This window comes from Salvia miltiorrhiza, chromosome 2 (genome assembly GCF_028751815.1).
Source record: "Salvia miltiorrhiza cultivar Shanhuang (shh) chromosome 2, IMPLAD_Smil_shh, whole genome shotgun sequence".
In the NCBI taxonomy this organism is placed as follows: domain Eukaryota; kingdom Viridiplantae; phylum Streptophyta; class Magnoliopsida; order Lamiales; family Lamiaceae; genus Salvia; species Salvia miltiorrhiza.
The window spans coordinates 55,694,853-55,710,940 of NC_080388.1; the positions used below are offsets into that span (position 1 = coordinate 55,694,853).

Sequence of the window (16,088 nt, forward strand, 5' to 3'; positions counted from 1 at the left end):
CCGTGAATTAACTTCAGAAAACAACAAAAAACAAACTTCAATATTCAAGGGATGAATGCTCTATTTGAACGACGAAGAAGAGGCGCACGAACTTGCGCCATATCCGTCATCGGCCTCGCGGTCATCTTTTAGCTTAACGGGACGAGCAGTTGGCCGGCGAAATTTTTTTTAGCGACATCCATAGGACAGCCACTTTAGACTTGAAGGGGTTTGGAATGGACACCGAAACACTAGAGCATGCATCGTCCGCGAAAAGCTTCCTATACACCGGTGGTTTTGGAATAGGCGATATGACCTCGTCGTCGCTTGAATCACATTGTTTCTTAACGGTAGACGAGTCTTCAATTACGATAACGGTATGGGAAAGCTCTATCTTAACGTCATGAATGCCAAACAAGTTGCACATTAGTAGAAATTCAGGATTGCCTTGATGATAGTATGCTCGAAAGAAAGCATTTTCCTATTAACAAAAAGAAATGGCTTGAATCTTTAAAACACAAAAATTTAAGTACTTAGCATCGAGAAGAAATAAACCTTAAACAAAAGTTCCCACACTTCGTCTGTGGTGTAAATGACGTTGTTTGCTTGATCCCAATCGGTACCTCGAACATTGCACAAATACTTATGGCACACATAGCGCTCGTGCAGAAATTCAACACGGCCCTCGACTTCATTTAGCGACATATCCGCTTGTAGTTGTGAGTTTAGCTTCAACATGGCATGAATTATAGTGTGTGGAGATAGATGTGGTGGGGATGGGCGGCATTCTTCAATTTTTTCGATAAGAGAAGCGATGAGCAATTTGTCTTTGGTTGAATCCCACTTGAAAGGATATAGATACAAAGATTGCGATCCTACCGGAGGGAAAGACATTTTGGTGCTTACGAAAATGGAATTTTCGAATAGTACTTGTGGGGCTTGTTTTTTGACATGAGCTTGAGTCTTGATTTGAATGGTTTTTATAGATAGGTATTGATGCTCTTTTTGAGGTGAAACAAATCATGTTGTTGGGAGTTAGTGGTTAGGTGTCCTCTCCTCAGCATAGGTAATGACAGATGGTATTAATTCATGTTTAGGGGTTGACAATCACCAACATCAAACTTTTTGAAATTGGTGGCTACTAATCTGATTCCTATGAAAAATTGATCCACTGTTCCCCACTAATCTCATATGCATTTAATAGCAATTAACAATATTTGAATCACAAAATAATGGTGAGCTTTGACCGTATAATTAATAACATGAGAAGTTTGAAATAGGGTACAAATAACAGGTGGCGAATCAGGGAGTCATAAAGCCAATTGTCTTACAAACATTACCAGAAATTGTTTGAACCTAAAGCAAAAAAAATAAAACCGAAAACTTCAAAGGAAACTGTAGCAGAGTACCAACTCAGAAGCCCTCACATAATTTTACCAATAGCAATACCGAGAATTATAACAACTATTGTAAGATATAGAACGGCGCAAGATAACTCCAAATATCCACGGGCCGACGTCAATCCGTTTCCAAGGAAATCAACATTGTTGACGGCACGAGGGGATCTTGGCGGAGATGTTGTTGGTTGGCTGAAACCTAAGCTTCGAGGAGAGCCGATAGTCGAAGTAACAACTTGTGTGCCAAGCCGGTGGTACTCGTCATACCAATGAAAATCATTCCAATGATCCTTACCCGTTGGACATTTGTAGTATAGACGCCCGGGATTCCGTGATCCATATCCGGCGCACTTGAGGGTCATATTTCCATTGCCACAACTACATTGAGGGATCTCGGAAGAGGCGACCATCCTACCAATGAGGGACACAACAAACACAATGTTATTTAGATTGGAATTAATAAAATCTATTACAAAACATAACAACACAGCAGCAACAACTATAAAAAAATGCTGAAAAAATTGAACTTTATTAAATTGTTATTGCAACACACCTAATTAGAATTCAAATATTGCAACCACATAGCTTCGGCCAAGGCATTACGCGCCGCATTCCATTGGGGGGAGCAATCAACGACTTCTATGAATTCATCATTACTCGCATCTATGTCCATACCCCCATTGTCTTGAGGCGTAGCGTCTAGCTGTTGTTCTATGGGGTCAATTGGCATTTCCATTCGAACGAAATTGTTGAGTAAGAAGGCTGCCATGATGAGTCTATTCTGAACCCGAATTGGATAAAATGATGGGGATCTAAGGATACCCCATCTCATCTTCAATATGCCAAATGCTCGCTCTATCACGTTTCTTGCCTTACTATGTCTCAAATTAAATAGCTCTTCTTTATTTTGTGGTCTTGCATGGTTCGGCTCCCACTCTTTTAAATGGTATCTAACACCTTTGAAAGGAGTTAGAAAACCATCACTATTCGCGTATCCGTTATCACACACATAGTATTTCCCTAGCAAATAATTAATCAAGTTAAAACATCAATCAAGGTTCATGTAATGATTTAAACTTAACTAAGCATTGATTTATACCCTTTGGGACCTTCAGGCCATGAGGCCTATTTATTGCATCACGTAAGATGCGAGAGTCCGCCGCAGATCCTTCCCATCCGGTTAGAACATAACTGAAATTCGAATTACGATCACAAACACCAAGCACATTTGTAGATATTTGTCCTTTCCTTGTTCTATACCGGGGTTTGTCTTCGTTAGAAACCATGACACTTACGTAAGTGCCATCTAAGGCCCCTAAACAACCCTAAGACAAAGTCAAAAATATAATTAGTTAATAGCATATTTGGTCTATAAATGCACTTGTTGTATTGAATATTGATATATATTATGTATACCTTAAACCACCGCCACCGTGGGTCAGTACAATCCTCGGGAACTGGCTCAGGTTTGGCTAGGAATATGTCATGGATGCGGATAATTGCTCCTAACACCACATGTACATAATGCGAGATCGTTTGGCCAGACCTCCAAAAGTCGAATCTTACTACTCTATTTTTTTTATGATGGGCTAAAACTGAAAGGAACATTGCTACTTGTTCCTCAACGGTAACAAACCGGCCATCTACTAACCCCCCCCCCGTTCACGTAAAATCACACAAAGCCTAGCAAAAGTGTTGCGGTCCATACGAAGGTTTGAAATACAATCGACATCATTTAAACCAACTAAACGACATAAATGCTTTTCCTGATCGGGAATCTTACTTATTATCTCGTATGTCAAGGCTCTTTCACCACGCTTTCTTTTTCTTAATTTGTACTTAGCATAATATGCAAATAATATATCCACTTGTATGAGGTGATCACGCAAAATCTCTTGCAACAAAACGAAACGCATGTCACACACACGACGATTTTCCAACCCAGACATTTCAGACAACAAGCACAGATTCTAACAGGTAGTGGAGGATCCTAGATGCAAACAAATATTTCAATTAATTACCCACTTTATACTGGACAAAAATTGATTAGTATGAACAAAATAAGACTGAACAAGATAACCAGTATGGACAAATCAAAAGATCAAAAATCACATTTCAAACACACTACAAATCAAGAATCACTGCATGACTAAAATTAAAAAAGACAATCCAGATAATCAGCATGGACAAATCAAAAGATCAAGAATCACATTTCAAACAAACATTTCAATTAATTACCCGCTTAATTGCAGAATAGTAAAACTGACCAATACGGCAGCATGACCCAGAATCATAGAACAACTACAAATCAAGAATCACTGCATGACTAAAATTAAAAAGACAATCCAAGCAAAAACAAATGTAATCTTGAATCACAACATGCTCAAATTTGTGTAGACAACGGAAAAGGTAAATCACATAACACCCCACTTCAATGACAAGATGCCCCGCAATCACACATATTGACAAGTTATTTGGGTGATGGAACTGACCTTGTGTTATCCGGGGCTCTGATTTATTCCTGCCTTGGTTACCCTATATATGTGTGTCCATAGAAACATACAAATTTCAAAATGAAATTAGAATAATCATAATATATGAAATTCAAGTGAAAAATAATCACATGATTTGAATGGAAAATTTTCAGAAACTAGAATTTCACAGGGAATGAATCAGTCGGCAGGAAACGAGGCATTTCATTTGGAATAGATTATACAATCCCCAAATGTAACCCACACATCACCAATTCACAAGGACAGAAACAAATTTTCGAACTTTCGAACATTGCACAAATCATTGGCGAGCCCAAAACTTCAATTTATGCTCTTACGCAGAAGGATGCAGGCACACAAACAAGAGTCCCAAAATCCCGAGCCCTAAATCACATATAGGAACCATAAACAGTTTCGAATATTTTTTTTGAAATCCTAGGGCATGCAATTCCATAGAACTAAATTGTGGAAACCATGAAATCGGTGGGAGATTTCGTTACTTCCTAATGAGCGACCCCCAACCAATGAGTTCCCAAATCAACAAACCAAAGACAAAGGAATACCACGAAACCAAAAACCCATCAAATGCTGTTGCTTACCGTTTTTTGCACCTGCCGAGGATGCATTTGAAATTTTGTCTCCCATTTTTCCTTTCAACACCGCTGGAAGATGATGGTTTGAAATCGCAAAATCGAAGTTCAAACCTTTCGAAATTAGATGGAATGAGAATCGAGTGGGGAAGATGAGAGATAGGGCAAAAAGTTTGTCATCGGAAGTCGTGCGAGGGTATCGAAATATGTGGGGATAAATTGTCTAGATTATTAATCGGATGGGGTTGGAGGGATTATTAATGCAGCGTAATACAGAGATTTAGCAACGGGCCCTGGCTTATTACAGGGCTCTCCACAATGTTTCAATAGAATACCAAACTCCATAATAACCTGGATTAAAATAACTAATATGGTGTATAAACCGAAACCAAACGGGGCCTAAGAGTACCTTGTTTCTTAAGTTCAGTCAGCCCCTTTTCACTAACATGACCTAGTCTAGCATGCCATAACATAGTATTATTCTTAGCAATGCTTTTAGTTTCACCAGTTATAGTAGAAGCAATCAAATGATATAGACTATGTTTTCTCATGCATTTTATAACAGTTCTAGAGCCCTTAATCACAAGTAAATAATTTTTATCAAATTTAAACTCATTTTAGCTTGTAGGAAACCAATAGAGATTAGGAATATACATGACCTCAGATAACATTCTAATGGTGCCATCATGAAGCTTGAGCTTTATTGAACCTATTCCCTTAACAGTGAACACCTCATCATTCCCTAGTATCACTGATCCCAAGCTTTCTTCCTGCAAATCACAAAACCAGGATTTAGTTGGACACATATGAAAGGAACAACTTGAATCAAGAATCCATTCAGATCCAAGTTTAGAAGAGATTATGTTTAAGGCTCCTGCTTTTTGAAATTCTGCAATATCAGCAGAATCAGTTGTAGTGCCCTTTTGAGCTTGCTTCCTCTTCCAGCTGTAACAATCCTTCCTTATGTGGCCAGGCTTTTGGCAGTAATGACACTTCCTAGATTCTGCCTAGATTTTTGCTTATCCTTCCATGGTTTCTTTGACTTGCCCTTTGTGAATTTTCCTTTGATATTCAGACTCTCATTTTGAGCTTCTGGTTCGGAGTCTGTAGCCTTCTGGAGTTCCTTTGATTTCAGAGCATTAATCACTTCTTCAAGAGTCATGGAGGCCTCTCTTCCATAGAGCATGTCATCTTTTAGATTATCATAGGATTTGGGTAAAGCATTCAAGAGAATAATAGCTTTATCCTCATCTTCAAGGTTTACTTCAATGTCTGCAAGATCATCAACTGCCTTATTGAAGTCATTTAATTGATCCAAGATTGCCTTATCCTCTATAATCATATAGGAATACAGTCTCCTCTTCATGTAGAGCCTATTTGCCAATGATTTGGTCATGTATAGGTTCTTCAATTTCTCCCAAACTCCAATTGTTGTCTTCTCTTTGGCTACCTCACGCAATACTTTATCCCCCAAACAAAGTATGATAGCACTATAGGCCTTTTGCACCATTTCCAAATGCTTTCTAGCCTCTTCTTCACCCTTAGGAGGTTTCTTGGCAGTTAGAGCACCAAGAAGTCCCTGCTGAGTAAGAATTGCTTTCATTTTCAATCTCCAAAGGGAAAAATCATTTTTCCCTTTGAATTTCTCGGTTTCAAATTTTGCAGCTGCCATAACAGAAAGTACCAAAGACTTGTAGATTTGATTTCACTTTTTTCCTCGCAATACACCTTGATGCGCCTTACTTCGTTTCCCATAAACAGCGATAATTTGTAAGGAATCGATCTTAGTGCAGTTGCAGCAAACCAATTCTAACACAACAACAAGAATCGCAGCAAACTAACTCTCAACACTCAAAGCTAACACTCAAGTTTGTGATAAGAATTAAACAAGAAACAAAGAAAGAAGACAACAGATTTTTACGTAGTTCGATTGTAAAACCTACATCCACGAAAGATCACACAAGAACTTTCACTATCACGATCAAGATGTTACAAAGAATTACACAACAAAGGGCTAGAGATGGCAGCTCTCAAGTCTAAAATAAGACTACTGTTTCTCACTCTCTTTTCACTCTTCTTCTCAGAGAATTCTTTTAAACTTCTAACCTGATCTATGAGGATTACAGAATGTATTTAAACTCACAAAATGATCAAGTAACCAGCTCACAAATTAAGCCGCAAGAAGCTCCACGTGAAGACGGATCTGTTAGTTTGTTAATAACAAACTAACTTTATGCTTTGCACTTAAGCCCTTCAACAGTTGTAATTTGCTTTCGAGCCCTTCACTTAATAACTGCAATTATGAATTCACACTCTACAAATCTCCACCTTGAATCATCAGTGCAGTTCTTCAGCAGTCTTCACCATCAACCTACTACATCACTGAGACAGACACTCTCCTCATGAGAGTTAAGCTTAACCAGTTCACAACAGTACTTAAACTTGCTCTTCGATAATGCTTTAGTAAGCATATCAGCTTCATTATCCTCAGTTCCTATTTTAACTATTTGAACATCACCTTTCTCAACTATATCTCTGACAAAATGTAGCCTCACATCAATATGTTTAGAACGTTCATGGAATACCTGATGTTTAACAAGATAAACTGCACTTTGACCATCACAAAATATAGTAACAGAACCTTGAATAATTCCCATTTCTTGCACCATACCTTCGAGCCATAATCCTTCTTTAACAACCTCAGCAACCGCAATATACTCTGCTTCAGTTGTGGAAAGGGCAACCACAGACTGAAGCATAGATATATACCCTCAATACCCTCAAAATTACAAGCATAGATATATACCCTCAAAATCCTTCTTTAATAGCCTCAGTGACCGCAATATACCATGTTTCAGTTGTGGAAAGAGCAACCACAGACTGAAGCATAGATATATACCTTCAAAATTACAAGCCTTTAAAATATAAAGGATAAACCATAATATATTTATAGATATATTATATGTGTAATATATTAAATTACATAATTAACTTTAAATTAAGTATATATATGAGGGATATAATAGGCAAATCAAATTTTATAAAATAAGACTCTTTTATAATAGGTATAGATTTTTTTAAAATGACTAATTTTTAATTTTTAAAGTATGGACCATTGTAAGAGCGCTTATACAATTTACCTCGAATAATGGAGAATCGGGCTGCTTGGGCTTTGAGTCGGCGGGCTTCATTTCTGTCATCTGGAAGTGTGTCTTGTGCTAAGTAATCCATTATGGGGGTCATCCAGGTTGGTTCGGCTGACACTTCATGGACTTGTTCCTCCTTATCCTTTTGAGTCGCTGGCCATTGGAGGCAGGTTATCTGAATGACCTTTGGTTGTGTGGTCTGGATGGATGACCCTAAGTTGGCCAATGCGTCGGCATGGCTATTGTCCCCTCGTGGGGCTTGGCTCAAGGTGAACTCCTCAAAGCTCAACTGTAACTCTTTTGTTTTGCCCAGATAGGCTATCATTTTGGCATCCTTGGCTTGATAGGATCCTTGCATTTGATTGACCACAAGCTGGGAGTCGCTGAAGACATTGATTCGTTTGACCCCCATCTCCTTGGCCAATTCAAGTCCAGACAGCATTGCCTCATACTCCGCCTCGTTGTTGGTTGCCTTGAATTGACACCGAATTGATTATTCGACCATGTCGCCCTGAGGTGAAATAAGGACCAAGCCAAGTCCACTTCCCCTCATATTGCTGGACCCATCAACATAAAGTTTCCAAATCCTCGTTTGATCGGGTTTTTCGGTCATGCAACATAGTTCCTTGTCGGCCTGCATGGTAAGGTTATGAGTGAAATCAACAATGAAATCTGCTAGTACCTGAGACTTGAGTGCCATTCGGGGCTTGAAGGTAATGTCGTATTCGCTTAGTTCTACTGCCCATTTGGTCAATCGACCCGATAGCTTCGGCTTGTGGAATATGGCTTTGAGGGGGTATGTGGTCACCACTGAGATCGGGTGACATTGGAAGTAGGGTCGAAGTTTTCTTGCTGCGTGGACCAATGCGAGAGCTAGCTTCTCAAGTTGGCTGTATCGGGTCTCCGCGTCTAGGAGGGACTTGCTCACATAGTATATCAGTGCTTGCCTCCCTTCGTCCTCCTTGACCAACACGGCACTGACAGCAGTCTCGGACACGGCCAAATAGACCAATAGGACTTCATGGTCTTTTGGTTTGGCCAGAAGGGGCGGGTTGGTCAGGTATTGCTTGAGTTGTTGTAATGCTTCCTCACTCCTCTGTCCACTCAAAGGTTTTTGATTTCCTAAGAGTGTTGAAGAATGGGTGACACCGCTCTGAGGATTTTGAGATGAATCGGCCCAATGCGGCTATCCTCCCGGTTAATTTTTGTACGTCCTTAACTCAGTTGGGGATTGAATCTTCATGATGGAGTCGATTTGGGCTGGGTTGGCCTCTATGCCCCTTTGGGTGACCATATAACCTAAAAATTTTCCTGCATTGACACCAAAAGAGCATCTAGCAGGGTTAAGCTTCATATTATACTCCCTGAGAATCTTGAAGGTTTGGTTGAGATGGTCGATGTAGTCCTTTGCTTGAATTGATTTGACGAGCATGTCGTCGATGTAGACCTCCATTGTCTGTCCTATCTGGTTTGCAAATATTTTGTTGACCAAGCGTTGGTATGTTGCCCCTGCATTTTTCAACCCGAATGGCATAAAGATGTAGCAATAAAGGCCCATGTTGGTCATGAAGATTGTCTTTTCCTCATCATCAGGGTGCATTCGTATCTGGTAATACCCTGAGTAAGCATCCATGAAGCTCAGGAGCTCATGGCCGGCGGTTGCATCCACCAACATGTCGATGTGGGGCAACGGAAATGAGTCCTTCGGGCATGCCTTGTTGAGGTCTGTAAAGTCGATGCAGACCCTTCACTTGTCATTCTTTTTCTTTACTACTACCACATTAGCGAGCCATTCGGGGTAATGAACCTCTCGGATCAATCTGTTCGTCAAGAGCCTTTGAACCTCTTCGTTGATGACTTGATTTCTTTCAAGGGCAAACTTTCTTCGTCTTTGCTTTCTTGGTGGATAGCCCGGATCAACCTGTAGCCTGTGAACAATAATATTTGGGTCAATGCCCGTCATGTCCGCATGGGACCAAGCAAAACAATCGTAGTGTTTAGATAAGAAATTGATAAGCTTCTCTCGGGAGTCGGGGTCAAGTTGTGCTCCAATCCGAACTTTGTGGTCTGGGTGGTCCATGTGAATTTGGACTTCATCTATCTCTATAGCTTCTTCCTCGATCAAACTACGTGGTCGTTTTGGGCGAGCAGGTCGATCAGATTGATCTTCTATAACAGCTCTGCTGCTTGGATGACTTTGGGGTGGGCTGGTGGGCTACGACTTGCCTTAGGGCTCATCTGTTCGTGCAGGTTGACATGATGGGGGTGGTTGATCCATCTTTGGGTGGGTCGAACCAGTTTGCTGTAATTGCTATTGAGTGGTTTGCTTTGCCTTCATGGTCGTTTGGTAGCATGCCCTTGAATCTTTTTGCTTGCCCCTGATCTCCTTGATGCCCCATTTAGTTGGGAATCGGATGACTTGGTGGTAGGTAGATGGCACTGCTTCCATATCATGGATCCATGGTCGACCCAAAATAACGTTGAACGCGGAAGAGGCGTTGATCACTAAGAACTTGGTTGATTGATTCACCCATTCGGCATAGACAGGAAGGTCAATCTCTCCCATCGTGGTCTTGGTCTCACCACTGAAGCCTATGAGCACCGCAGATTTTTTTATTATTTTGGACTCGTTCAGTCCCATCTCCCTGAAAGCATCAAAAAATAAGATATTGGCAGAACTACCATTATCGATTAGAACACGCTTGGTCAAACAATTTGCAATAAAAATTGAAATAACTAAAGCATCATGATGAGGGTGAAGAAGCTTGTCTGATTCAGTTGTATGAAAACTGATTGTTTGGGTCGGAAGGGTTGAAGCGGTCTGGCAGGGCATGTTGGTTTCTGCCTTGTTAGACATAGCCTGTCGAGTATGCTTCTTTGCTGCGGAGTGGGTGACCCCGCTTACTTCGGAGCCACCAGATATCACATTCACGGTTCTTTCATGAGATGGTGGGATTGGCGGTGTAGCTTCTCTATGGTCATCATGTCTATCCCTTCCTTGTTGTAGGGTCTGCTTGCCCTTCTCGGTTAGGTAATCGATGAGGTGGCCTTGTTTTAGTAGGTGGGCCACTTCCAATCTGAGGGCGATGCAATCCTCTGTCCGATGCCCATGGTCTGCATGGAACTCACACCACTTGGACCTGTCCCTCTGGTCGGCTGGGGCCCTCATCCTCTCTGGCCATTTAACCTTGTTGCCCAGGTTCCTTAGTGCTTCAACTGCTTCGGAGGGGGAGATGGATAGGGCATACTCTGGAATCTTTGCTTTCTCGCGGGGGCATGTGTCGGGTGCCCTATCATACTCATCCCTTCCTCTACTTTGTCGATAAGGTGGGTATGGTTCAGCACGTCTATCACGACCTGACCTCCTGTCCACCTGGTGGTCTTTTTCGGATCTACTAGGTGGGAAGACCCTCTGCATGTTGTATTGGTCCTCCTCCCACTTAATCTGTGCCCAAGCCTGAATCAACACGTCCTCCATGGTCTTGCACGGGTACTTGGTGAGAGTTTTATAAAGATCTGAGCCGGGCAATAGACCCTTGCGAAAAGCGGTGACAGCGGTTTGCTCGCTACAGTTGGTGATTGACACCTTCTCCTTGTTGAAACGTCCAATGTAGTCTCGAAGGGGTTCTCCATGTCTTTGGACAATGGCGTACAAGTCCTCCAAAATCTTCTCCAATTTCCTGCTACTTGCATACTGTTGGACAAAAACATCAGTTAGTTGGGTAAAAGAGCTAATAGAGTTATTCGGGAGATTCGTATACCACTGGAGGGCCGGTCCTATTAGACTAGAACCGCACGCCTCCCTCATGTCACGAGGGATGGCCACGGTGAACATCCTCTGTCGATATTGGGCGATATGGTCGTCTGGGTCAAACGCGCCATCAAACATCTTCATATGGAGGAAGCTGAACTTCCTCGGCATTTCCACCAAAGCTATTTCGTCCACAAAGGGCGAGTCAGCATAACAGCTCTCTGCGCTTTTCTTGATTGGGGCCGGGACTCCTGGGATTCGTTGGATGATGGCCTCCATATCCGCCAATCTTCTAGCCAAGGCGGGGTCTAAATTCTGGATGGTGTTTGACATGCCCTATCGTCCCTGATCGACCTGAAAGGGTTGATCTTGGATGCTGATTTATGCCTAATTGTTCTAATTTTGGGGGTTTACATGCGCATATTTTAAGTTAAATCTTCTGGAAATTGGTGCGTTTTATGGTTTGTTTTATGCTTTTCAGAAGATTTAGGTCTTATAGAAGGAAGAGTGCGATTTTGGAGATTTTGGGAGTAGAGAAGCCCGCTTCAAAGCAGAGGAGTGCGCTCCAGAAGTCGCCAGCGAAATCCACTCAGGCCAGAGAAGTCAGGCCAGAGAAGTCAAAAGCCAGAGCAGAGGAGAGAAAACCAGAGCAGCGAAGTCTCGCCAGAGAAATCACTTCGCTGCTGAAATCATAAGCGCCAGAGGATTCGAAGCGCCATAGGAATCAAAGCCAGAGCGGAAGCCATTCCTCTGGCGAGAGCCGCGATTTCCGCCATAGTGGAGATTATTTCCAGAGCGCGCGTCACAGCTGGACTTACCTTCCTTTGCACGATTCTATTCCTTTTAGAGTCCGGCTTTGCATGGCAACTTCCATGGTGATCCATAGGGATTCGAAGTCTATAAATAGGGCCATACTTTTCATTGTAAAAAAAAAATCCTGGCCCTAATCTTTAGTTCCGCCAAGTTAGCTAAAGCTTAGGTTTATTGCTTTTCTAGTTCTAGTTTCGATTTCTGTTCTAGTTAGTTTAGTATAGTTCTTTAAATTCAAGTTTAGTTTAGTTTAGCTTAGTTTTGTTTCGAAGATTGGAATTGAGTGACAGCAGTTTCATCTTTGCGACGTTTTACGGTATTTCGGTATTTAATTTAATTTACTTGCTTTCATGTTTATGCTTTCCTTTAGATTTTGCACTTTTAAATTATGCACTTTAAATTCTGTAATTTCGTTTCTGCCTAGTTAGATTAGATTAGAAGTTTTTAATTAAAGTTATTTAAATTTGATTTGTCTAGTTAATTCTTTACTTTAAGTTCATTTAATTCTTGCCTAGGGTTTAATAGTTTCACGCCTAGATAATTTTAAGATTAAGTTTTTAGTTAAGTTTAAATTACAAGTGTTAGTTAATAATTCATTTTCGCCTAGTTAAGTTTAAATTCATGTTAATTTACTTTTCATGTTTTAGTTTAATAATCTTAAATTTTACAGCTTTCTTGTGACATAATTAAAAGCCCTTAAAGATATTCCTTGAGAGATGACACTGGGTCAACTTACCATCGCTAGGATGTCCTTGTTCTATTGCAAGTCAACTTAGAGGTGTTTCTAGTTGAGTCAGATGCTGCCATTATGACCGAGTGGATCTGTTCGCCTTGCTCCATCTGGTTGTCCCGTTGGGTCACCTTCGTGCGGTCCCGTTGGCACAACATGCCCATGGGTGGTATCGGTCCGGCCTATCGGGGTAGAATGGTCCACTCCCCCATTCGTCATGTTGACTTGAGTGAGGGCTCCCATTACGTTCGTCCCGGTTGTTCTGGTTGTCCCGGGTGTTTGGTCCAAAATGTGGGTTTCACCTGCATTCACATGAAGATTTCCCGTGTTAGGATGAATAACCTCCGATCTATTGTTTCTTACCGAGGATGAAGGGACATCTGGGTTGATTTCAGTTCCATTGGGTGTAAGCGGGATGTCCTCAATATCCATCATGGGGTTAATAGAAACCCGGAATCGATCAAGGCGTTGCGTTTGAATTGGCGGAGGCGTTTGGATCTGAGTGAGAGCGTTCAGTCGGGCTAGTAGCTCTTGGTTTTGTTTTTCCAACAACAACCGACTCTCCCTTTCCTGGACCATCTGGTCCATCAGGGCATTGAGCTTGGCATCTATCTCCACTTGGGCCAACAACTCGGTTTGTGAGGGAGCATCGGTCATGTCGCGTGTGTCGTTTTTGGTACTCATGGTAGAATTCGGTGATTGTTTGTCGGGAATGCTTGATTGCTAGGGCCCCACGGTGGGTGCCAAATTGTTGGGGATTAATCCAACAATTACGGATAAGGACGTCGGGGTCGTCCGATACGATGGGCACTAGCAACCTGAAACACGAACAACGTTAGAGCCCTTCTTGGAGCACCGGTGGGGGTGTCGATGGAAGGGCCTCCGACGCTCAAGTCAGTAAATAATATTAATACAAATCGTATTCAAAACGATTGAAAGTAAATGAAAGATTAAATCGGGTCGATCTGGTCAACGGAGTTGAAGGCGATTGAGCAATGAGCGAGGGTCGCTAGGTCGTCTCGGTTGATCTGATCACCGAAAAACCTAAGGCTGAGAGCGTGGAGGCAGAATAGTGCGTGAGGGGAGAGAAGAGCGAGAGAACGTGTTGGAGTGCGATTGATTGTGTGTCGAATGACCTAGTAAATTCTTATTTATACCGCGATGGCCTGACGGCTAGGGTTTTGCTTGCACGTCCCCTTAAACCCTGGTCGTTCTGATATTTGGGGGCCCGTATCCCTGGCCTCGTTCCTTTCTTTCTCCCCAAGTCGCTGCCCTTCTAGGGTTTGGGACGATGGACCTTAATGACCCAGAGTACGGGCTGAATTAATTAAAATTAATTCAGCTTTTTGGATTGGGCTTGACGTTTTGGGCCGCGAATATTTGCTCGAATGGGCTACACGAAATCTGCCCACTACAAATACTAATATGGCTGTTTTTGAAAAGTTGTATCTAAGTGAGCATTCGGATGGTTCGATTTCAAACAGAATCAAACATGAATTAATATTTGAATTCAAACCGAATGAAATTGTTTTACTCACTAAACTAGTGCATAACCCGTCGAAAATCGACGAAAAATTATTTTAAATTATTATTTAAATTATATGATACTCTCTCTATCCTCCAAAAGTATGCATACCTTTCATTTTTGGTGCGGCCCCCAAAATTATGCATACCTTATTTTTAGACACTACTCCACATATAATTCTTACAATTTTACCTTTTAACTTACATTATTTACTCATAATCTATTTAACAATACCCTCACTGTGGGACCCTTTCTCCACTATCATTACTACAAACTTCCATGCATAATTTTGGGGGACAGAGGAGTATTATTTTTGTATAAATAATTATTTATATATAAATTATTTTTAAATTTATTTAATTTAAGGTAATATAGTTGAAATTATATTAATCTGAATCATATTCCTCAATTAAATGTTAACCTTTGTTAGAATAATAAATATTCTTTTTATATAATTTCTTTTATTTCGAAAAAAGGTCAATATTGAAGATTTTATTTCATCTGAGCATCATCTCGTCTGAACCACCCTGTAGGGTCATATCATCATCTAAAGCCCAGAAGGCGACATCTAATGTTTGAACACCAGACTTTTGAGCATCATCTCGTCTAGACCTTAAAATACAAAAAATGAACTTTTATGCGTCAATTTTTTTAACATCACTCTGGAGGTTTAAAAATCAAATTTGACTTGTGAGATTGTATGATTTGGAGCTTAATATCATAACTAACTTGTAAACATCATTTTGTATGGAACTTGAAAAAATCTTGACAAACTTTTATGCATTATTAGCTTCAAATATTATAATTGGGTTCCAAGAATCATCTCGTTTGGAGTTTGAAAGAATAAATTTAACTTGTGAGTATCATCATTTAATTGGATTCCGTGAATCATCTCGCTTGGAGCAATTCAAATTGTATTAGTATCAATCATTCTGCCAATTAAATATAGATTTTTAATTTGGAGAGCAAGAGCTTCTTCTTGTATAAGTTTTATTTTAGTGAAACCTTAAAAAAATCAATGTGAAATGAGGTGATTTATATGAATTCTTCACTCGATTGAGATTATGATAAATTTAATACATAGTTAAAGATTTCTAATGTATTTTAACATCATCCTCTATTGTTCTTTATCTAAATTCTTCATTTATGCATTACTAATTTCATAATTTATATATTATTATTATTATTATTATTATTATTATTATTATTATTATTATTATTATTATTATTATTATTATTATTATTATTGACGAAACTGAAACAAATAAAGTTTTTAGATATGAAAAATATACTCCTTCCCTATACAAATAAAATGTATGGATATATTTTATAAAAAATAAAAATAAAATTTTAATTATTTTTATAGACATAAAATAAGATTTTGTTTTAAAGTAATCAAGTTTATAATTTACATACACGTGCATGTCTCAATTCAAACTCAATTTAAAATTGATTTTATTGAAAATTAAGAAGATAAATATTATATATATATATATATATATATATATAAATTCATACAATATTATATATTGCAACATATACGTATAATATATTCGCTTTTGAGAAATATAAAATTAATAATAAATATACATCTAATCACTAACATTCAATTAAAATCATTTATTGTATATAAATTATAATTTTTTTTCTTGTCAGACATGCAAATCT

The 16,088-nt window shown here is 39.8% G+C and overlaps 2 protein-coding genes across 3 annotated transcripts; both read right to left on the reverse strand.

The window, feature by feature from the left end:
* Positions 1-1,225: 1,225 nt before the first annotated feature.
* On the reverse strand, positions 1,226-4,741 carry LOC131010418 (uncharacterized). Of its 2 annotated transcripts, none has more exons than XR_009096552.1 (3): positions 4,468-4,741; positions 3,869-3,911; positions 1,226-1,787 (listed from the first exon to the last, which is right to left on the reverse strand). XR_009096552.1 is itself a non-coding variant. In XM_057937931.1 (3 exons), exons 1-2 carry the CDS (start codon positions 2,660-2,662, stop codon positions 1,930-1,932), a joined length of 654 nt encoding a protein of 217 aa, XP_057793914.1. In that variant the 5' UTR covers positions 2,663-2,702; the 3' UTR covers positions 1,226-1,787. The 2 variants fall into 2 exon arrangements, 1 of the variants encoding a protein (XP_057793914.1); XM_057937931.1 differs by lacking the exons at positions 3,869-3,911; positions 4,468-4,741 and adding exons at positions 1,930-2,396; positions 2,476-2,702.
* A 5,174-nt stretch (positions 4,742-9,915) lies between these two features.
* On the reverse strand, positions 9,916-11,688 carry LOC131009764 (uncharacterized). Its single transcript, XM_057937173.1, has one exon. The coding sequence runs from the start codon at positions 11,686-11,688 to the stop codon at positions 9,916-9,918; it is 1,773 nt and encodes a 590-aa protein (XP_057793156.1).
* Between the last annotated feature and the right edge of the window lie 4,400 nt (positions 11,689-16,088).

Excerpts from the sequence above, each read along its gene's own strand:
- LOC131010418 (XM_057937931.1), bottom strand. The coding sequence starts at position 2,662 with ATGGTTTCTAACGAAGACAAACCCCGGTATAGAACAAGGAAAGGACAA. Across the intron at positions 2,397-2,475 it reads TGGCCTGAAGGTCCCAAAGG|GGAAATACTATGTGTGTGAT; the intron begins GTATAAATCAAT and ends ATTATTTGCTAG.
- LOC131009764 (XM_057937173.1), bottom strand. The coding sequence starts at position 11,688 with ATGTCAAACACCATCCAGAATTTAGACCCCGCCTTGGCTAGAAGATTG.